This window comes from Bombus pyrosoma, linkage group LG11 (genome assembly GCF_014825855.1).
Source record: "Bombus pyrosoma isolate SC7728 linkage group LG11, ASM1482585v1, whole genome shotgun sequence".
Classification (NCBI taxonomy): domain Eukaryota; kingdom Metazoa; phylum Arthropoda; class Insecta; order Hymenoptera; family Apidae; genus Bombus; species Bombus pyrosoma.
Genome location: NC_057780.1, coordinates 10,391,850 through 10,415,218, shown reverse-complemented (window position 1 = coordinate 10,415,218; position 23,369 = coordinate 10,391,850). Strand labels below are relative to the sequence as shown.

The 23,369-nt window shown below is 40.4% G+C and overlaps 1 protein-coding gene across 2 annotated transcripts; it reads left to right on the top strand.

The window, feature by feature from the left end:
* Nucleotides 1-1,951: 1,951 nt before the first annotated feature.
* Nucleotides 1,952-5,502, top strand: LOC122572366 (transcription factor sox-3-like). 2 transcript variants are annotated; one of them, XR_006318439.1, is made up of 2 exons: nt 1,952-3,346; nt 3,837-5,502. XR_006318439.1 is itself a non-coding variant. In XM_043737250.1 (2 exons), the coding sequence occupies exons 1-2, from the start codon at nt 2,220-2,222 to the stop codon at nt 3,162-3,164; spliced, it is 867 nt and encodes a 288-aa protein (XP_043593185.1). In that variant the 5' UTR covers nt 1,952-2,219; the 3' UTR covers nt 3,165-5,502. The 2 variants fall into 2 exon arrangements, 1 of the variants encoding a protein (XP_043593185.1); XM_043737250.1 differs by having other exon boundaries at nt 1,952-2,592; nt 2,671-5,502.
* The last annotated feature ends 17,867 nt before the right edge of the window (nt 5,503-23,369 follow it).

Here is a 23,369-nt window from a genome sequence, read left to right as displayed (position 1 = left end):
TCCCCCGGAAGAGTCCGGCTCCTCTCTTTTCCTCGCTCTCCTTCCTCCTTTTTTTGCGCTATAATCGCTTCCTCCCTCTGTTTACCGTTCTCTTATTGGCGCTACGTCATCCTCCCGTTCCACGTCGCTTCGGTGAGCGCCATCGACGATTTTTTTAAATAGCAGCAGATTTTGATAGCAGTTTTATTCGGCAGATTCTCGCTATTATACGACCAGACAATAGATACGCAGCAATATTCTCTACGGTCGTACGAATAAATTCCGAAAACTCTTTAAAATAATATTCCCTGGAAAACATTCCTAGAAACTTCTCCGCAGATACGAAATTATATACCGAGAAAAATTGTCCTGTTCGATCTCATTGTTATAACTGGAATAACTCTTGAAGTAATAATCGTTAAGTCGATACGATACTGCTCGGTCGACCGCCACTTCGTTCCAAAATGCCGGAGAAAGCTTAATCGATTATTTGAAAATCGAAGTAAGGAGACACCGCAGCGAGGCGTACGCGCCTCCGCGACACAAAAGCACAAACGACTAATGCAGTTCACCGATAGAGAGAGACGGAAAGGGTGGAAAGGAGAGAGAGGGAGAGAGCACAGGAGCTTTTATTCGTTCGCATTGCTGAATGTCCTTTGGGAGCGGAGGGCGCGGTGAGTCGAGATTGGGAAAGGGGCACCGCTCGCTCCTTTCGCCGCTGTTGCTTTCCATTCTAATCCAAGTGCCTGTCGTCGAGAGATTTTTTTCATTGTTCCTCAGATTTCCCACAGGAAAGGAACCGGCAGATTTCTGCCTTTCATTGTTTCTGGCGGGCGAAAGAAGGACACCAACATACGAATTCTGATTAATTACTCGACAAAACGACGACCCTGAATTAGTTGCCTGGCAAAGAAGCGACGCTGATCATTCGTCTTCGCAATTGTGTTAGACTATTGGCCTCGTAACGCGATTAATTTCATTAGATAGGATGAAAGAGAAGTAATAACGTTTATGACTGTTGATTAAGGAAAATAATTAGCATCATGGATATTTCGTCATTGAAAAATATAGAACAGAAAGAATTTTTAATACCTGCTGCGCAAAATGAAAATTTAAAAAATAGTTTGTGTATATATCTCCAGAAGAGTAAAAATAATTCTGCTAAAAATCCTCCCTCAAAAAATAAAAAGGTCGGTACCTCCTTGTCACTCCGCTAGACATTACCTACGAACCAGCCATAAGTAAAGCATAAAAATTAAAATCTCAAATAATGAAACAAATGAAACGAAAATGTCAACGTAACAAGATTCTAATCACGAGAATCATATAAATGCCGGTCGAGACTCGCTTCTTTCGAGGTCAGATGGAGGAGAATGCACGATGATCGAAGCGAAAGACCTAATCCACTCGAAAGTGCTCGAGCTCGTTGACCAAGAATACTCCATGTCGTCGTCGTGGTGGGCCGGCAGGGATGAACGGGGGTGGGAATAAGCATAACCAATTATCGCGCGATATCGCGTCGCCGTTGGCGTGCAAAGCAGTACACGAACAGAGGTAGTCAATAACGGGCAGCCTATACGCTATTTGTACTTCATCGTATCGAGGTAATCGATAATAATAATTGCTGCTCGCGGTCTCCGAGGCAGCAGCAGCCCTCCTCGGTTCAGCTACGGCTCAGAGGGGTTGCTGCTGTTCCTCGTTTGGTGTGTCGGTGTCGTCTACTAGGGAGAAAGGGTAGAACACGTACGTGTGCACCGAAGCAACTTCGACGAATAGCGTGAAGAGGGTCGGTTCGTGGGCGCGGCGTACGACGCTCTGCGTCGGTTCCGCCCTCGAAATCCAGGTGGACAGAGAAACATCTATCAGAGAAAAGAGAGAAACAGAGAGGAAGAATGGATTCCCCCCCAGCGGGTCACAAACCGGTCGCCGTCAGTCGACGCTCAGTCAACATCCTCAGTCGAGACGCGCACGTTGAACTGTTTAGTACGTTTACCTACGCCTAGAAGGTTTCTTCTTACCGTTTTTCGTGCGTTTCTTTTCTTCTTGTCAGTTGTATACAGTGTCTTCAAACTTACGAGGTACAACAGAAAATTCCGTTAGTGGTTTGGTGTGTAAACAAAGACCGTCATTGAGTTTGATGAATATCGCAACTGTGTGAAAAGTTAAAAAGACATTCGAAATTTCGATTCGAGTTGACAACACTACTGCATCTATTACATTTATAATAACGGCGATTGACTATGATAAGCTCTCACCAACAGCATCCCAGCTATGGGTTCCTCTCCGGCATGGACCTCCATCCCGTTCACCATGTGGGCCAGGATATGAACCAGCAGACACCAACCTCACAGGATCAACACATCAAGAGGCCTATGAACGCGTTTATGGTATGGTCTCGGATTCAAAGAAAAAAGATCGCATTAGATAACCCTAAGATGCATAATTCAGAAATATCTAAACGACTTGGTGCGGAATGGAAGCTTCTCTCTGATACGGAAAAACGACCCTTCATCGACGAGGCAAAACGCCTGCGTGCCGTGCATATGAAGCAGCATCCAGATTACAAGTACCGTCCACGAAGAAAACCGAAGATTCCAGTATCCATCGGTAATGGTAAAACAATATCAATAAATTCAAGTGCTTTCGCCAGTTTTCCATTACCGCCATACTTTGCTGCACCTGCCACAACAGTTTCTCATCATCACCACCATCCACATCCTCTCGATTATCCGCCCCTGCCGCCCTACTTTGGATCCGCCTTCGACGCCGTCCACTTGAGCAAGCTGGTAGCTGGTAGTGGGACAGGATCGCCATCGACAAACGCGGCAGCAGATGCGGCCAACAATAACGCAGCTTCCGCGGCAGCAGTAGTCAGTAGCTTCTACTCGGGATTCTATTCCACATCTCCGACAACAGCTAAGCCGTATCCGACGACGGCGTCTCATCTGGGACCACTATTTCCAACTGGGCACCACAGCGTACCTGCAACTACGGCTCACCCACATTTAATGTTTCAATCTACTGCGGCAACTGGCCCCGGAAGCATTGTAACAACAACCAGTAGTCCTGGAAGCAGTCCAGGATCTACTCCTATACCATCGTCCCATCAGCATGTCCCTACATCGGCTACGTCGACCACATTGGATATGGAACAACTACGTCGACCAGTCCCCGTGATATTTTAAACCCATCGATTTAGACAAAAAGGAAGGTTAGAAGGAGCGGAAAACTTGCATACATTCCAGGAACAAGAAGAGATTAACGAATGAAAAGCAAAAAAGTTGCAAGAAGAGAAGCAGAAAAACAGACGAAACACAAAATTTGAGATTCGTTTACGAACTATTATGATGTAACTCTATCAGAATAGGTAGGATCGTGCAAATTTAGTTTTTAAAAATCGTATATTGTGATCACATTCAGTTCATATCATATTTCTGAACGCATTTATGATCTCCCGTGCGGGAAACGGCGTAATATACTTATATCGGCGGCGCTCGAGAGCTGAAACACGAGTTACATACGAGAAACATCGATGAACTGAACGCACACAAGGGGACACAACCGTGGGAATCTTCTTACCGACTATGAATTAGTTTACTGACCGTAGAGTGGGAGGGGGAACGGAGGCGTGATTTTCAAGGTCGATCGATTCGGGGTTCGGGAAAGGCTTGCCGGCAACCACGCGGATAATTGAATTAGCATATTAATGCGATGGAACAAAAGAGCCGTTTAGGCCCGGGATTCCTTTTGCTTTATTGAATGTGCTTCATTGTATACTCAAATTGTACATGAATAGACGGTGCCCTCCTCCCGTGAGATGAACTGTATTGTTTTCAAATAATGTTTTCTAATTGCAGATATGCCTTTTATGGTCATCAATACCAAAAGAGATCTTGACCTGTGTGAATGATATCGAGAAAATGCTTTCGAACACCCGCGGCGCGGCGCTCTTGAGATCACTTCTGGCGCGCCACCTTTCTCCGAGCTCTAGGCCTTACGATCTATTGTTCTACTCCTTTGATTTCGAACAGGCCTCGTCTTACCTACGTCGGTGAAAATGGCTTGGTCCGTCCACGCTTTACGCCCCATTGCTCGTTCTTAACTCTCGAGCGTTACCATATATCGTTTTAATATATCGTTTCTACAATTGTAAATAGTCCGTAAAATACACGAATTGCGTAGGTTAAGCGTGCGAGCCGTGGTCGCTTATGGTTTTAAGAAATTAGATATTTCGTAAAACAGCGCGTCCTGTGTATCCGTTAGATCTTATTTTGCTCAATAACTACTCATTCGTATTCGGCTAAGCAAGTAGACAGATTGAAAATTTTTACTCAAAATTTCAAAAAACTCTTCAGTATAAACGTGTACAAGTAAGAACTGCATAAAAAACAAGTAATGACTAACGTAGAGCGAGATCTACGGACAGCAGGCTCCTTCTTAGCAAACGATCGTATCATCTATCTTGAAGACCTAAAAATACGAATTTGTGAAAAGCAAGCGATTTCCTACTCTGTTATGGGGTTTAATTTATATTGGTTAATATTCGGGGAATTATATATTAAATTATGTTATATATTTACGACTATCCCCGGGAATGGTGTTTCCAACGACAAACGAGAAAAAATTCAAGGGTTTTATGTATTATGCTATTAGCATACACGGTTGTATCTCGACAATAATTACTTTTAACGAATTAATCAAACAATTTTTTTCCTAAAAGTACGTATAGGTACGACAGTAAGGATATGTATTGTCTTTGAGTCGGTTCTTGTTAGTTATTCGCAGCATCATTTTATTTAGCTCATCTTGAAAGCATTTTGACTGTGGTCCGAATGCAAATGGACCAGTCGTTAACTGTGATTTTATTGCGAGAGTCCACGTATACTCGTATTTCTCACGGGTGCTTATGACAAATCCACGCGTACGTGTTTTTTCGTAGTTTTAAATAGTTGACATTTCTGTACCACTTGTTCTGACTAAAGCACGCACACGTACGATATTGTTGCATCGTAATTGAAGTTATTTAAAGGGGGGAAAGAAGAGAGAGATAGTGTCTGAAAAATACATTCGTGTATTATAATAAATTTTCATTCCTTTAATCCTCCTCGATCTTTATCTTCATTCTTTTACTCCTAGTTTAAATTTGTTTATGTATGGAATATATGTATAATACTAGCTATATGTTTAATGTTACGTACACACGTTTTAATATTGTAGTGTATAAGTGCGAGAGCGAAAACCAAAATTGTCGATATGATCGATAAGAGTGTATATATGTACATATATGAGTTCGTCCATCATACGTGTATACATGTGTTAAGTCTAGGTACAATTTGTGTTTCGTTATGAATAAATTGTTATTATTTGACGAAGCACGGCTGTGTAAAACGCATCCGTCTAATGTGAATGATGTTCGTTGAGCGATCGATCGAAATTCACACGAGCTGGTATCATTTTTAACAGTGATTTATCAAACAGAGAAAATTTTATTATCGACAACGGTCAACGACGGGGGTCGATAAAAGGAAGGAACAGTCTCTTATCATATAAGTGGTTTTATTTATTTATTACTTAGACATCAAAATAATAAATGACTCTATGAATTTCAGTATTCAACTTCTTTCTGTTATTTCTACCTTTAATCTGAGCTGCTATCAAACGAGTTGTATTACGATTGAATTAAACAAAAGAATATCCTCAAGCAGAATTAAGCTCTTATGAAGAAAAACATTTCAAGAAACTCGACAATGACACGAATATTTTCAATTGCTTGAAAACTAGAAGCAAAATGCATTGGAATCAATCGAAAAAATTGAGTGCACCAGCGATTGTCCCTAAAAACTCATTTCAACCCCAACCACTGTCAAAGCATTAAGATGGATATTTGATCGAAAAGATTCGAGGTCGTCGAACAGATCGATCGAGTGTCAGGTATCGTACGGATCCAAAGCGATTTGGAATCAAGATCGAAATCCTTGGAACGAAGGTTTCGCACAGCGCAACACAGCGCCAGCTGCGGAACAATGGCGAGAGTCGTCGAACAAAATTCGTAACCTCGAATTTCCTTGCGACATTGAAGAGGCTGAAGCGGCTATTCAAAGCCACCAGCTAGCCTTAGGGAAAAGAGAATGAAAATATAAAAGGGGGAAGAAAGCAGAGAGACGTCAGGTTCTCGTCAAACGGCACCTCTCGTCGTACTCCCTTTCCTATACACCTATACTTATTATATACACGTATGCATATATATATAATATATATAAAATTTTTTCTCTATGCTCGTTCGGTCGGTGCATTGAAAAGTTTTGCCCCGATTCGGTCGAAGGTGGCCACCCTTTGCTTTTATGGGACACAAGTAGGAAAGAGGAAGAAGGAGAATTGGTCGGTTTTCGTCTTCAGTGTCGCCCCAATGGGCATTGCGTTTCGCTATAACTACCCTCTGTTTAGAGGTCAATTGTATTGGCACGGGGATCTTTTTACTTCTTTCACCCTAAGAAACCCCGCTGGCTCTGTTGGCCCGTTTCCTCAGTAGGGTGCGCACTTTCCTCTCTCCTTTTCTTTCTTTTTCTCGCCGGGTTGATCCAGTGTGTATATTATATATACTCTTATGCGTTCTCGCGTATCGATAACAGGGCGCGAGTTCCTTTTTCCCTGCTGCATGCGGCCAAACTTCTTGACCACCCTTTAGTCACAGCTAGCATTTCAAACTTTTTATTCGATACTGTTAATGTGTTTTCCGCACCACGAGAAATTTGAATGTCAGCTTTCGTCGTTGATTTTAGGGCTTGTTATTATTGTTAATTCAATTTTTTCGAATGCTTAATGACGTGAAACAGTTATTATAGAAATTATGAATGCGAGAGTATGAAAGGGACTAGTGGCACCTTTTGCGAAGTAAACTGTAATTAAATTTTAAAAACAGCCTTTTATAATTTCAGCTCTTCTGATATAAAGGGCGTACAGTGGCGAGCGCATAAATAGGGAAATGAAAAAAATTCAACTAAATCAAGTGAAGTAAATTCAACTAATTACTTATTATGATAAATGTTCTTTCTATACTTCTTTTCCTATAGGATTTTTTAACGCTTTTTTAAAGTTTCTTGTAGTTTAAGACACTATAAGTATAGAACAGCCTAATTATACTGTTGGATAAATAACATTAAATATTCACAAATGTGGAGTTAATCAGTACGACTTTTGACAGACTCATATCTTTCTCCTATTACACAAAAACTGCTTATGTACATCTGTACGTATCTATATCATATTCCTCAAAATTTGAATACTCTTCACGATCATGATAATGCAAACACAAATACACAGACCATATTGAAAGAACAAATAGAGCGAGAATTACGGCGAAATAATCCCGAGAGGTCACAGTTGCAGCGGAACTTCAACCCTCGTCGACCGACATCCGTTGCGAGACCCACTCGGTACCGAAAAAGTCAAAAGAAGAAACTGACACAGCCTGGAGACTCTACTCACCGCGAAACAAAGGTGTCAACGATCGAGAGAGTAGGGTGAAAAGAGGTTGAAAAGAAAAGCATTATCGGATCCAAAGTGGGCCGGTCAGGCCTCTTTAACGAGATGATTGTCGGCGCTGACTGGTAGGCAAAAGTGTTTCAACGTACAAGCACTCGACTCCTATGCTATTGTTTTCGTCGAACGAATTGAAACAATGTCCACTTTGAATCGAGAACTCTGTCCTACGAATAATATAATGCGCCTAACTGTTTTCGCGATGCTTGGACCCGAGGTGCTCGACGTCGCTGTCATAAATGAAAAAGTGGCATCCTCGAGGATCGAACAGCGTCGAAGAAAAGGCTCCTTCACCGACAGGGGGTGGAATGAGGAGAATTCGTTTCCTCTTGACTCGGTTGCATTATTAAAGCGTCGTTCTTTGTGCCACCTTGTCGATCCATCTTGAAAGCGCTCGATAATGTTCCTGGACATTTGGCCCGAATGCAAAGCAGTAAAATCGTATTCGAAGCATCATTGGGATCCACTAGAATCACTGATTGCAACATATGCCACGAGTTATCACGATAACTCACATAATTCAGTTGAAAAATAGAAAGAAAGATTGTAACGAATCGAACTGATTCTGGCTTCGTACCGCGTGAATGATTAGTTAATTAAATATAGTTGAAACGATATCGAGGTGGATACGCAATCCGTTCGGGTTACATACAGAAGCAAGAACGTTTGTAGGGAAAACCGGAAGCCTTTCTGATGCTAGCTGTGGCTGATTGAAAAAGACGATGCCACGTGCTTGCTCTTTCCGCCACCCCTTTTTCACCGCTAATGGATGTATTCAACCTTTGGCAGTGCGCGATAGAACGGAGCAATATTGTGTGACGACTCGATAATCGTAGCAGAGGGAATTTGCAATGTTTTTCGGTAGATTTCTTGCAAAAAGAATAATATTAATTGACCTGACTTCCTGAATAGCGAAGGACACAAATGATTTAAAGTAAAAAGTTGGCCATCGAAAGTGTGAAGAGCGTGTCGCATCAGATGTCTCTCCGAATAAAGTTTCGAAAGCTCCTTCTTTCCATTCAGAACAAAACTCCCCCCGAAGGAACAAGAACTTCCGAACTAAATAATTAAGAAAACCACTTAGGTGGCCCTCTGTGGCGACCCTGATAAAGGGTTGGACATTTATCAAGCAGCAGACCGTTTTGCCATCGACGCGATTGTCTCGCGGCGCGTTCCAACGGAGTCGTCGAATACCACGCGGAAAGTCTTTCGCTGAACGAGTTTTTGGCCGAGGTCGCCACGAAAAACAAGCCTTTCCCATTTCGAACAATGCCCAGCGCCTTATTCGCGCGTGAATTTCGCCCGCTGAACTTCTTCCTCGCCACTGTTCGCCAGCTACGACAATTATTTTCGTGCGCCGTGTCACTCGAAACGACAATCGAATTTGCTCCGTGGCAAGAAGTTTTCTCCAGTGAAAAGTCAGAAGGGGACAAACATAGAATAATATCAGGGCAGATTTCTTCCTTCGAAGAACCGCTTCCACCAGCGAAAAACGCGTGAAACACAATCCGAAGAATCGCTTGGATAAACGCAGGTAAATTGCATTCAGCTTGTGTCAATGCAATGCAAGACGCCATTCTTATCGAGGCAACGTTCCAGCGGAACCCCGGCTATAAATCCGCGGAAAAACGGTAACACTCAGAGGCCTGAGACGCGGGAACAATCGTCGAAATTCACCGAGACGTTTCCACCCCAGTTTTTATGGTGCATACAAAATCCCGGGAACAAACGATTAAAGACTTTTTCGTGTTTTTACTCCATAGAAACGAAAATACTATTGTATCGTTTCGATATTTTCACGCTCATTCGTAACATGCCAACATTGTACCAAGGAAATCTCCAAGGTAACAACGGAAACTTCTTATTATAACTTTCTAACAATTAAGAAGAAAACCATTACGGAAGAATAGGGGAAAAAGCGAACATATTTAAATGTATATACTACCGTGGAAAAGTATTCGCACATTTTACTTTTGACGTAACGTATTCTATGTATATATTTTAAAGTTAAAGATAAAATACGTTTCGAACTAATCATTCCTCCAGAATAATTCAAAATATGTTTAGTTTTATAGAAAATAAAGAAGTACATCTAAATGATATATAGATAGCCTCACTTAAAAAAATACTGACGAGCTTAAGAGCTCAAAAAAAAATAGTGAAATTTGAAAAGAAGAAAATTACGGTTTTTTCGAACTACTTAAGATTGTTCTAATACGATTTCCTGTAACTGTAAAAGAAATTATGATATCAAAGTGTCCAAAATAAACGAAATTTCCATTATTATAACCGATACAACATCATTTCGAATAACGAATGATCTCCTCGAAGGAACGCACAATTAAAAAACATAATACTCGACATGCTGTATACAGTCGTAACACAATGAGACCACCATAATAAACGTACCCCCGCTTGATCGCAGCGGCTTCGTCAAGATTTCGCGAGCGTTTACGCGGCACAGAACGATATTTTTTGCTTCCTCACTAATTTCTTTCCAGCGCAGGGGAACCCGCCGGCATTCGTCCCTCGCCCGGCAATCCGCTTTTCCCTGCACGAGGGCCCTCGTACGACCATTTACGGGATATCTGCCGCGTATCAAGGAGGGCCTTTCAGCGCGGGATGTCGCAGCGAGGTTGCTGCACGAAAGTCGGGCGATGCAATGGTCGCATCAAGTGCGCCGGATGAATGCACGCCATTCCTACTGCGTTTCCTCCCGACAATCAAACGCAAGATGATAATTTTCAGCGGTGTGTACCGCGATGCATGCGAACGAGCCAGCGGCCAGAGCGAGACCGACACACGAGCCGATTCGAGAGGAAGACGAAGACGCTTCGGGGGGTTGAATGAGGGTCGCGCGATTGCGGAGAGAAAATAGAGGAAGGAGGGGGAAGAGAACGGAGGAATAGCACTCTCTCTCTGTGGACACTCGCGGCTCTTGCTCTTTCGGGAAACGCATCATCCCTTGACCCTCGACCGCGGGGGCAGAGAAAGGAGGTCGTGAATGTAAACCTTTTAATGGCCTGTGCGCCGGGACCCTTTTGAGAATCCCATTTTTTTTGAGATGAATAACTCGCGACTGAAGCCGCCGGTTACGCATATCCACGTATGTGTCGCGGGTACAGTATAGGAGTTCGACGATGAGGATGATAGTAAGAGAGAATGTGAATTGTATCGCCTTTGGAATGGGTGGAACATTTTCTGTTTGATATGGATGGAAGATATGTATATTTATCATCAGACGCAGTTGTTATTTAGAAGAAGCTTTAAAGCATGGTTCTTTATCGATCACGTGATAATTTTGAAAAAATACAGAAAATACGCAAGGAGCGTGTTATGAAATTCAATGTAGATTCGATAGTCGAATGCAATTAATGCGAGACGTATTATAGGAAACGAACATTCAGCTCGTGAAAGCGGCACCATCGACGAACACCACTGTGCCGAATCGCCCTTTACTCGTATAAAGCTTTGGAAAAACATTCGAGGGTTCGCGCATAAATGTTTCTTTCAGCATTATCGGTGCTCAGTGAAGGAAGGGGAGAGCCGGGAGAGCTTGGTTTCTCGGCACTTGAAAAATATCGTCGCGAGTCAAGATTCTGCCTGGGCTTTGGCATAATATGACCGAGGTTTTCGAGTGGGCCGTGGATTCTTGCCCTCTTTCTCGCTCCTCTTTTCACCCCCCCCCCGCCGACTCCTACCGCCCCTCACCCTCCTCCTTCTTTTCTGATTCCTTCCTCTTTTTCGAACGCCATTATGCCTCGTTCTTACGTTTCGCGATGTCGAGTGCGTGCAGGCATTGACCTTTGGCCCCCACGAATGAAAACGCGAGGGGGTCCTTTTTCTCCTCTCGAGTGGGTCATACTCTATAGAGAGGCACCGTGTTCCATCGCTGTTGATACCACGCTTTTGTCAGTACATCGAACTTTTTTTCCAACGCTAAAAGGAGCCCATGAATTGCGGGGAAACGTTTTCGAACCGGTTTCACGGCGGTTTGCTATTTTGTATCACGATTGCCGAATACAAACTAAATACACCCGCGCTTGGAGGTAAGGTTGCCACAACTTGCTTTCGTTAATGAGTCGCTAGTACGAGCTATTTTCGTTTCTGCCTCTTTGATTGATATTCAACAATAATCGAAAATTGTGTGTTTAACATTACAATTATTAAACCAGGTACAATCATTGGTATCGGATTTAGTGTTTTTGCAATGACTAGAAACATACAAGTATTCTTGACAATATTGACGTTTAATTTCATTGAAATGAAAACATCTTTGAATGTATATTACAAATCAGTAGTACTAGTGTTAACCACCTTAAGGGAGCATACACATTACATATTACATATTATACATATATTATATATAATATGTATTATATATTATATATTAAAGATAGGATAGTATGATCTAGTAACACTTACGTTCATTTCTAGGCAATACACTTTCCCTGCTACAATTTCTTGTTAGTAAATCGCAGATTTTTCTTTTTGTGGTGTTTCAACAATTCTGTACATAAAACATAAATAAATAGCGCATACATTTACATGAAATAATACATTACACTATATTATACTATATTTATATCATTACACTATATTTTATACAAAGAACGAAACAAAAAAATTATCAAAGTTGAGATTTTCAGGTCTTCTTTTCATACAGAATATTTTAACTCCTCATAATCATTACACGTAGCGCCATTAGAAGTCGAATAACAAATCGATGTATACATAGCAGTATGGTTTATGTAACCTCAATTCTGATAATTACGTAATTCCAATATAAAAATCTCAAATCTATCTTATTTAAAAAAAACACTATTTCGAAATTCGATAACGTGTCGGTCACATAACACTAACTGAAAAGTATTCGAATAGACGCAAAACGCTTGTTATTGTGATTGTTTTTTTATTGTGGTGCTATAACCGTTGGAGGTCGTCCCTATTCCTCCTTATTGTCTCGAATGATTCAAACGTAAACATTACAGTGCAGGTTAGAGTGTAAAATTCGTGAAATGTTATACGTATATATATATATATATATATATATATATATATATTTATATATATTTATATATTTATATATATCCTATCGTTATAAATATTATACGAGTAACGGTTAAAAATCATACGAAGTTTTTTCTGCTTATTTTCAACCAAAAGGTTAACTACGCGGGTCGTTCGCCATAGAATAATAAGTCAAAATTAACATTAACCTGTCACAGCCGAGCAATCTCTAGCCGTCATTCAGCACCCACAAGCCTTCTTTGTCATACAATCTTCACGCGTTTTAATGTTCATACAACCGGACAATCACTCACGTAACAACAATCTAAAATCTAAACGAAAACACCTGCTCGAGAGAGCGCGAATGGACGCTCGTGCTACTTCACTACGGTCGATTCGCCCGTTCGATACTCTCGTTCGATTCGTTAACAAGAAGAAGCATCGCTGCGTTGTTTCTGCCAAGCGTTCAGAACGATTCGCGAAAGTCATTAGTCTGGTGAAAGCGAACACGGAAAGAGTGTTACTTCTCTAACGCGAGTGCGGGTGACAATAATGATTAGAAGTGGCTCTCACGGCGGCAGCCTCTCTCTCTCGAACAATAACGACGGGACGCCAGTGAATAAAGAGGGAACCCCTATGCTCGCTGCACCGATTTATCCATTGCGGTTAAAATCAACGTTCCGCCTCCGAGATTGCGGGAGGGCAATGGACACGTACGGGTAAGTACTATTACACGCATATAATCGTACGTGTATTCTTTCGCACCCGGCGGCATTGTTGCGTGCAACATAACCACCAAAGCTACGCAAACCTACATTTATTTAGCAGCTGCTAGTTCAAAATGCGTCACAATAATAATGTCGCCTGGTGAGAAGGCGCGAACTTTACTATAACTCTTTTGTGGTTTTCGAAACGACAGAGCACGAACGACTTTTGAACGAGTATTCTTTTCTTAAGTTAATATGTGGATGTAATAGAATAATTCGTTGTAAATTCGAGGCATATGAAAGATTGAAATCGATGCAACATGCTGACATTTTCGCTCGGGGTGGTGGGGAGGGGGGGGCTAATCTCTGTTGTACAAATATGGCGTGCCACTTGAAAATATTAAAACAATTCGTTCTAAATTTGACATATACGGAAAATTGAAGTCAACGCAATCATTTTGTTCTCCTTTATAATTTTTGAAGCGAAACGAAATAATCTAAATAAGCACCGCATGATTTGAAAATATTTGAATGATTTCTTAGATAAATCGTTTCTAGACACGATAATATGAGAATGTATCAACTTAATATATGTATAATGAAACGATAGAATATGCAGAATTAAAGTCGGCTGAATTCATAATTTTCGAGTTACTTCGAGTTACTTTTCGAGTAATAGCATTACGTACTCTTATTTCTATTGACCGTATTTAGACATGATTTAATAGCTCAAATACTCATACTGAGTAGTAAGATCAGGTATTACGAAGTATGTATTGTCATTGTAACAATGTACAATCTCAAAAATGGGAGTTCCTTTTGTCAAGATAATTACCATTGTGTGATGTAATTGTACTTTCTCTCGAATAACTCAAAGTGTAAAACCAACGCCATACCTTACGTGCACGACTTACAACCAAATGCTCCCTAACTTCCCTCGATTCCAAATTATATAATTTAAATTATTGTTTAACGTCCATCAACAGTTAAAAAAAAATCTCGAAACAAAGAATCCAATCAACGGTTGTATATAGGAAAACGGCGTTCCGAAAATTCGAAGCGGGGAAAGTGGTCGAGCGACGACGCGATTATTAATGGCGCCACGATAGGCGATTAATAAAGCCGGCGGGGAAAAAAAAGTATTAGGCCGGGAGGAAAAGCGATGGCGAACGGCGGGAAAAACGGCCGGTGTATTTGGCGACTAGTTGTCCATAAGCCTACACAATTTACAATAGCATTGTCCGCGGTCGGCCAGGGCCAACGATGATTTATCGAAAATCGTCATTCTGCTCTGGCGAAAATTCCTGACCCCCACTGGTGGGGATGGCTAACAATGAGTTGCTTGTCAACGTCGGACAAATTAATCGAATCAGTGCGCGGATTTACTGCCGTCTACCCCCTGCCCGTACCCCCTCCCCTCTTCCCCCCTTGCGTACGTTCCACCGTGCCCCCTCCCTCCCTCTAACCGCCAAAAAAATGTATATGACAGTGTGTCTCCTCGCTCGTTTGAATGCGAATAAATGGCGCTGTATGATGACGATGGGTATGGTGGTTACGGTGAATGGCTTCGACTAGAATGAGAGTGAGAGAGAAAGAGCGAAGTATACAGGGATGAGAGGTAGAGGGTAGAGGCAAAGAGAAGGAGGGAAACAGGCGGAGAACGTAAAAGCGTATGTTTTGTCTCCGATTGTGCGGCGATGATTGATGATGCGGTTAATGGTATTTTATTAGAGACACTTTGGAGGGTCAATAGACAACGGGTCGGATGAATAATAACTCTGTTACGGCGTTACTTATTAGGATTACTCAACGACGTTGTTTCTCCCGGCGCGATCATTAGGATGCTGGAGCCACGTCTCGGTTTGCGTCTTTATTTGTTGCCGGATCGGATGGATATTGTTCGTTGTCCCGTCCCGTATGAATAATTAACGCGTGTTCCGAGTCGTCGTTGAGTTTACGGTATCGCGAATGTGAGAAAGTTTGCTGTTCTATGGTGATGGTTCGAATAAGTGAATGGAGAATGGTCTATCTTTGATTTAATGAAAATATAAAAGACATCCAACGAAAGAAATTTCGTTTATATTTATGTCATTCTTGATGAAATGTATCCATCGATAACGATTCTTATTTGTTTTGACTAAATTACCAAAAGTATTTATCTAAGATCAAGGGAAAAGTCAACTAATCGTCCATAATAGTTAAGATTATGATTTGCAGCGATGCGGCCTTTAATATAATGTCCATTTACGGCTGTTTGGCTTATTACAAGCGCGTGCGGTTTATTGGCCATTTCTCCTGAAATGATCGGATTAGTTTGTGCGATTCTCCCCTCGGATTAGCTGGCGAAGAAAGAATGGCACGAATTCTCATAAAATTGTCCGCTTTTATTATTATATTGATAACATTTCATTTAACATTTTCTTTGACATGAAAACAAAAAAAGAAATTCTATTTGAATAAGAATATTATTAAGGTTTTTAGTTACAAGGAACATATTCAGGCCTAATAAGATAAAATGGAAGATATTAAACAGGGATTAAATGGAAGGTAAATTAAAGCATTGCTTATACCTAACAGCTTAAAAAAATCTCCTACATAGTTGAAACAATTGCCTTGATTGTCATGACAAAGTTGGTTTTCTTCTACGATTAATTCTCATTAGATTCTGTAGGTGTAATGAGCTAATAAAAAAATATTCATTATCAAGTGAATTACAGCAACTGTATCGAATGAGAATCGATACACATCGGAAAAATCGTTTTTCGAGTTCCCTGCTACATGTAGGTACTTTACAGTACCGAGGAACAGGTAGAAAAGCTTGAAGCGAAAGCAGTAAAATGAACAACAGAGTTTCCCCGATGTTTCCCACGCAACTGTTATCTGCGAATAATCTCATTACTCGAAGAATTGTTATACGACCTGGCAATCCATCGTCATATAGTCTTCAAGTTAGTAAAGTTATTTGAGAGCAAACAATGCCAGTACCGTCCCTTTTTCCTAGCTTGTCAATGACACCAAGGAAACGACAAGAATCGTTAAACATTGTCCAAGGTCAGAAGTAATGACTCATCTGTCACCAAATTGTTCTTAGCTATTGACATTACAACGGCTGAAATGGTCGTTCGTCAAGGGGTGTCGTTTCTAAAAACCTGTGTTACCGTGAGTTTCAGAAAATTTATAGCACTGTCAATGTTTTGCGTTCGATTTTTTGTAGATATATAAAAAAAATTCCGTAGGCGTTAAAGAAAGTAAAGAGTAGAGGAAGGAATATCGAACAGATATATAACAAATCTGTGAGTTTCACACGTTATATTTAAAAAGTTATATACAGATATTTAAAACTCATTAACTATTTTATCAGAAGAAGTTAGAATAAGCCATCGATAAAAATATTAGGAGATAAAAGTCACAGCGTAGGTTGTAATTAGGAAGGCGGTGCTTTCATTGCAAAGATCTTGCTTCTCATAATTAGAAGAAATAAATTTATCAAAGAGGAATCATTAAAACGTGAATTTCTCTCAACCGCCCAACCCCTCGTCTCTTTTCCAACTGTGGCCACCATCGTGGCTATACAACGAAGACTTTATTTCTCGTAATTACCCCTCCCTTACTGCCCTGAACTCTGACGTATCGCGGATTTTAATCAACGAATTATTCAACATCCCGGTGGTAACCGATCAAACGTGTCTGCTTCCTGTACAATAAGGACTCCTTGGCTGGAGTCAAATTATTAACGCCCTTGCTCGCGATCGAACGAAACTAAATCGTACGAGATAAATCGTGAAGGGGAACGGAGGAAAAAAAAATTAAACAAACAAAATCACGTATGCACGCATGCGGTTGCGTAATTTGAGGGAAAAAGAGAGTAGGAAAAGGTAATCGGATGCTTTAAAGTATCAGGGTAACAGATAATCAACTATCAGAGGCTTCCGAGCATGAAAGGACCACTCGAATCGCGTCGAGGGAATGATATCGGCAATATTTCAACCGGTGCCACTAATTAGAAAGAGGTCAGTAATTAATGCTAATTGGACGTCGTAATTATCTGCGGATTGTACACGCCGGGTTCGTCTGCCGCAATGGCGGCTTCCACGTTTTATTTCGCGCCGTGGGTACGACTTTCTGCGACAAAGTCGACGTTTGATCCGTGGTTTCAAAGCGGAGGGAGGCGAGAAAGGGCGACGAGGAAAAAACGACTGAGAAGAGAAGGAAAGAGAGAAAACAAGGAAAAGAGAGAGAGAGAGAGAGAAAGATGAAAAGAGAACGACAAAAAAATGGCAAAAGCTAACGCGAAATAATGAACGATATCGTTCGGCTAATATGGCGGTCGCGCGTTGGCTCGGAAAATCGCTGCTTTCTACCCTCTCCCGAATTGGCTTTGACGTGCGAATTAATTTAATTAGCTGATTCTGACGACGATTTTCCGACGTTCGTTCCTCGCGTTAATATTTATTTTATGTCCGTTAGTGCTGTTCCCAACTTCAATTTTCTTTTTCCTCATTTTTTATAGTTTTAGTAAGAGTCATGTTACGATAAATGTAGTTTGCGATAAATCAACGAGAATGGTTCTCAATTTTCCTGTTCAATTGTTACGTATTAATAGATCGACGTTTCGAAAAGGAAGATATATTCGTATTCAGTCCCGCATTCTACACTTTTGATACAATAATAGAGATAATCGTAGGACCACATGTTGCAATAATTATCGTATGCCATTATCTACGATTTTTTCATCATCGGTATTTCCGTCATTGTCAGGATGTTTGACGTTTTCATTATATCGAGCAACGTTGATACCAATATGTATAATGCCCAATATTTGTAAAACAATGCTATTAATACTTGCAACAATTAATCTATACTCTCGAAATGTATGTCTCATTGTAGTGTCCTTCGTATGTTATTTGTTTCGAATTAATTGGATATTATACTGCTCCGAATAATATAATAATATAATAATTGTGATGGGAGAAATAAAATAAACGGTGAAGATTAGGATTCATAAGAGAAAATACATATTGCATTGAAATCATTATCGAAATAAATACAATACTGTGTTAGCTGCCTTGTCCTTTCGTTATTTCAATAAGAATATTCTGTGTTATTATTTTTATTAAAAATATTTCTGTATTCGCATTATTTTCTTCGCCCATAAAGAACTGTAACAAATTCCTATTATTCTATCTCAAAGTGTAGGCATTGTTTACTTTTATTCTGTTTCTTCATACTTCTCTTAATAATGTTTAAGGTACATACATAATCCATCGTTCCATCGTTTATGTCAAAAAATAAAAGAGAAGAAAAGGAAAAAAAATTCAACTTTCAATTGGTAGTTAAAGATGGGATTGTTAGGGGTCATCAAAAATTTTTTCGAACTGTTTCATTGACATGGGGCTAAGTGTAAATGCAGGTATCAGACTCTATTTGTTTGTCTAGGCGTTCACCAGTTAGACTGGCGTTGTTTGCACACGCACACGCACACCCTATGGAAAAGCTGTTGGCACAGATGGTGTGTATTTTTTTATTAAAACCGGCACCACAAAGTTTCCTGACAGACGACAAATGTTATCCTCCGCTACCGTTTCTTCGAAAGCAGTTTGTACTTTCTACCAGGAACGAGAGGACACAATGTTAACGAGATAAGTGCTTGATAATCAACGTTGACCAATAAAATTTTCACTTTCGACTTACGTCGATTTAATCTTTTGTCAATTTGAGAATCGTTAATTTTTCCTAAGAAAAGCAATTGTATTATTTTAACCCTTTTGGAATGGAACTAAGGCTATGGTTACAACGGATTCAGGTTCTGTTCTGACGAATGAGATATTGGGAGGGTGAAATGCATGGGATGTAGCTAAGAATTTGTGTACCATAAAATCTCGATTATCAATATACAGGTTAAGCGATCGATTATGGAAATGAAAACTAATGAAAAATTTTGGAATGAGATGCAAGAGATTGTTACAGTTTTATTTAAAAATTCTTGTACTTGTCTAATATTATCTAATATTCATGAAGGTCAAGAAACAAATGATCTTCTCTCATATGAAAACAAGGCATTAAACGTTTTACCGTGAGCAAGTTGATTTTACTCTATTTGCCTTGACAGTGGTTGACTTGTTGAATGATACGCTCCTAGCATGTTTGCTTTTATTCGCAATCGAATTCGCCACGCGTATTATATGGTAACATAGTATTAAATTTCGACAACAATCCGTGAGATTAATTTGTTCGACTATATTAAGAAAAGCATAGTTGGCCATTGTACCGGGGAAATAGAGTGACTTCAGAGGGAAATCACGAGGCGTATCGTCGGCAGATTACGGAAACAAACGTTCCAGGGTATTATCCGAGTATAATGGCCCGTATGACATATGTACGGTGTGTAGCTGTTTATAACTTTGAACCTTCGTGTGCTACGGGATTTATAAATCTAAATACTCTTGGATACAAGCTCAATCTCATAAACATTTCTGTCATTCAGTTGGAACATACTTAATGTCATTAATACCAAAGTGACTCTCTCTCTCTCTCTCTCTCTCTCTCTCTCTCTCTCTCTCTCTCTCTAAGAAAGAAATATTAACTTTGGTATCCGCGATTCACAATACAACGTTTTAATTCTATACATACTAATTCATTCATTTCTGTATAACAGTATGTGGATAAATTTTTCTTTAATTTGTATTTATAAAACCACTATCATAAATAGACTAAGAGATACCACAATATTATATTTCTTCTTATTCGTCGACACAACAAATATGTACATACATATTTTTCAATCAACACAGACTAAAATCTAACGAACAAACGGAATTACTTGTATCGCGATGATATCTATGGACCATTCTAATATTGACATAACACTTATACCGATGCTATTATGTTTTATTCCTTAAGCCCGTCAACCGAATGCATGCTTGCGTGAATCATACTGTACCTCGAATGCAAATCGATTTATAACAAATAAAATAACTTATTCTATGGTAACGATCGATACTTTACTCCCGAGACCTGGTTGCTCGGCGCTTATCACCGGGCAACGAGATATTACATCCTTACTCGAATGACGAAACGAACGATCTGCAAAACCTAATGGAACCTGTGTAATTCCAAGCCAGCCGTTTGCCAAAGCGATAAAGCCAAGCCGATGAGGACGCAACCGGGAATGGATAAGCAATCTTCTTAGCTGTCGTTTTGAACAGCCATGACTGTCAGTCTGGCCCACGCTCGGTTGCCTCGTAAAGTATTAACGGACAATGCGTGACTGATTTCCGTGGCGTACTCTTTGTCAGAGACACAAGCCTCATTAAGTCTTTAACAAACCGGCCTGGTAAACTTTTCGCGTGAATCGAGCCGCTTTATATCGCTCGCTAATAGACGATCACTCATCTTTCGTAACAGCAACCTTATCATCCACCGTGTAATTACGGGAAACATTGTTGCGAGTTTCTCTATCGATCGGTGTCTTCGACGAAAAGTAGGTACATAGTTACAAGTACATAGTAGTACACAGTACAAGTTATGATTGATCGAACGATGCTTGTTAATTCTGTGTCTATGTTTCGTTCGAATCGAGTTGAAAGTTTCAAAATTATACAGTTTGTTTCTTAGATTAGGAGCGTTAGAACTTAAATTCGTGTTGAAGTCTAACTGTTTTCATTGTTCTGAATTTTATGAATATTATATTTAGAGCTCGTTCATTAAATTAAACGAATGCTTAAAATTGTACTAACCATAATTATGCGTATAATACCTTTACGTAATTGGGTAAATTTAAGAATAAAAATTCAAGATGGACAATAACCTGCTGTTTTAGGTTCGATAATTAAATAATTCTTCATATCAAATAATTTTACTCGTTGATTAATAAAAATTCGAAGTCAATCAAGCATAGAGCCTTTCTCTACGAGCGCCAAAACTCGAAGGCGTCCCCTTTGTCTTCGAGCAAACACAAGACAGGAGCTCTTCGCATCCGCCGATCGCTAAGTGGAAGAATCATCGCGGCAAAAAGAAACCTTCTACGCTGCCGGTCAAGACGTTCTAATAGTCATTATCATTTACAAACATCACGGTGTGGCTGGTCCAATAGCACAGAATACGCCACTTGTTTGCATAGGTTGCAAGTGTAGAGGCTCTTCCAATGGTTAGTGCTTTGTAAACCTATCCTAGCTAACTAGGCCTGTGTGTACCTAGTGAGTGTTCCTTCAGTGTTGAGAGAGGAACTCGCGTATATTGCGTGTGTTTATTGATTCCTGGCACCTTCCGTTGGTTTTGGTGACAAACACTGTCGATCGTCGATGATCGTTTCGAAAGAAGAAAACTACTAAGGAATCTAAGAAGAAGTTAAGCTTCTTTTCCTATTTTTTTATGGTAGCTGTTTAAGATGAACCAGTGAAACTGCTTCTAGGGACTCAGCGTACGATGTATTAATTTTTATTCGGTAGCGTAGTATTGAAGAGCGTATCGTAACTAAAGAGAAGACGAAATTCTTCGAATTTTTCTATCTATCCGGTTTTTCATGGAGGGGATTCGATGTTTGGTAGTCGGACACACCAGATTCTCAACTCGGTGTCGCTTCGCCGTCGGTATGTGACGAATTTTACACGTTGGTGTGAATTACATTAGAACGAATGACATTTCCCTTCTCGTGGCCACTAAAGGACATTTTTCGGGTAGCGAAAAGAGTAAGCTCGTCGATTCTCCGCGATTGAATCGGTTGTCGTCTCATTGACCATGCTAAAACCAAATTATATTTGTGTGAAAACGTACTTAAGTTTATTGCCATCTTTATTTTCCTTTCCACGTTCATTCATTTTAACAAACCAATCCGGTCTATTCTATTGCCAGAGAAGCTACTGCTATTGCGATTTTCCTTTATAATTTCTCTAACCTGAAATACATCCTTCAGAAACGATTTAATACTTGTATTTAAAAGAATGAAACTAAACGTAGTACAATTCTTCAACAAAATTTAAGACAAATTTCTAGGGAAATAATAATTAAATAATAACAAATAAATAAAAATAAATAATTTATCCCCGGACTATTTACTAGTCTCTAACATACAAATCAGATAGGAAATGACTTTTTATTCTAATTCGAGCAATAATACTTGAAACTAATAAATACTGTAAGACCATGATAAGTATGTATGTCGTTTGATTAGCTCATCATTAATTTATACAATTTTATCAACTGTTTACGTTATACCTGGCTTAAAAATTCTAAAGTTGTCGCAACTTGACAAAACCGTAAAATCTATCGTACGTATCGATCATCTACGAAAATTCATCGTCTTCAGATGCTGTTTACATTTTTCCAATTCCACCAGAAACCAGTGAACGATAGAAATCATAGTGGGCGAGCGCGTCCACCGAAATTGAAACGGACTGACCCTAAGAACTTGGAACGATCGCGTTGGCAAAAAAGAAAAGGGGAAACGAGACAGGGAATCGCGGTTTAGGACGTAAACCACGAACGTCTTCTTCGCCATAGGCGGATCAATAGACCCTTAATATGAAATTTCGCGCGGACGTGCGGCAACTAATCCCCACCCTTTTTCCCATCTTCTGGTCGCCCTCGTCCAGCTTCCTCTCTTTCTTCGATGTTTTATTTTCTTTGTCTCTCCTGCTGGCCGGCGCGGAGAGGCCTGAAATATTCGCGAATGCATAAAGACGTGAAATATGGCCGCATGAATCAGCTGGTCTTCCTGCGGAGTGAACGGGTCCACAGGAGGGTTTGACAATATCCTCGCGGCGGCATTCTGCGCGGATTAGCGCCTCCAGGTTTTATGGGCCATTTTGTTTATGCACAGACAGGGCAAGGTTGCCCTTCCATACACCGGCGATGCAGACGCGTGTGTGCTCGTGTCGGTGCGCGCGACCGTCTTTGTGCGGCCACGCACGACACCGAGCTGAATTCTTTTGGAATTGGATAGGTTCGATACTATGTTTGCCACGAGGTGATTTGCCTCGCCGCTTCGGCTCGATGACTTTCGCCTCTACGTTGTTTGAGAGATATTTCTACTAAGGAGTGGAAACTGAGAGTCTCTGCGAGGAAATTATGTATCTAGGATATGACGCATTGTTCGTAATGACAATTCATTCTTTTAGAGAGAGACTTATGAGATTT

What these genes read in the sequence shown, in the direction of transcription:
- LOC122572366 (XM_043737250.1), top strand. Translation starts at nt 2,220, where the DNA reads ATGATAAGCTCTCACCAACAGCATCCCAGCTATGGGTTCCTCTCCGGC. An exon ending in TCCAGTATCCATCGGTAATG is followed by an intron (nt 2,593 to 2,670) that starts GTAAAACAATAT and finishes CTGCCACAACAG; the next exon opens with TTTCTCATCATCACCACCAT.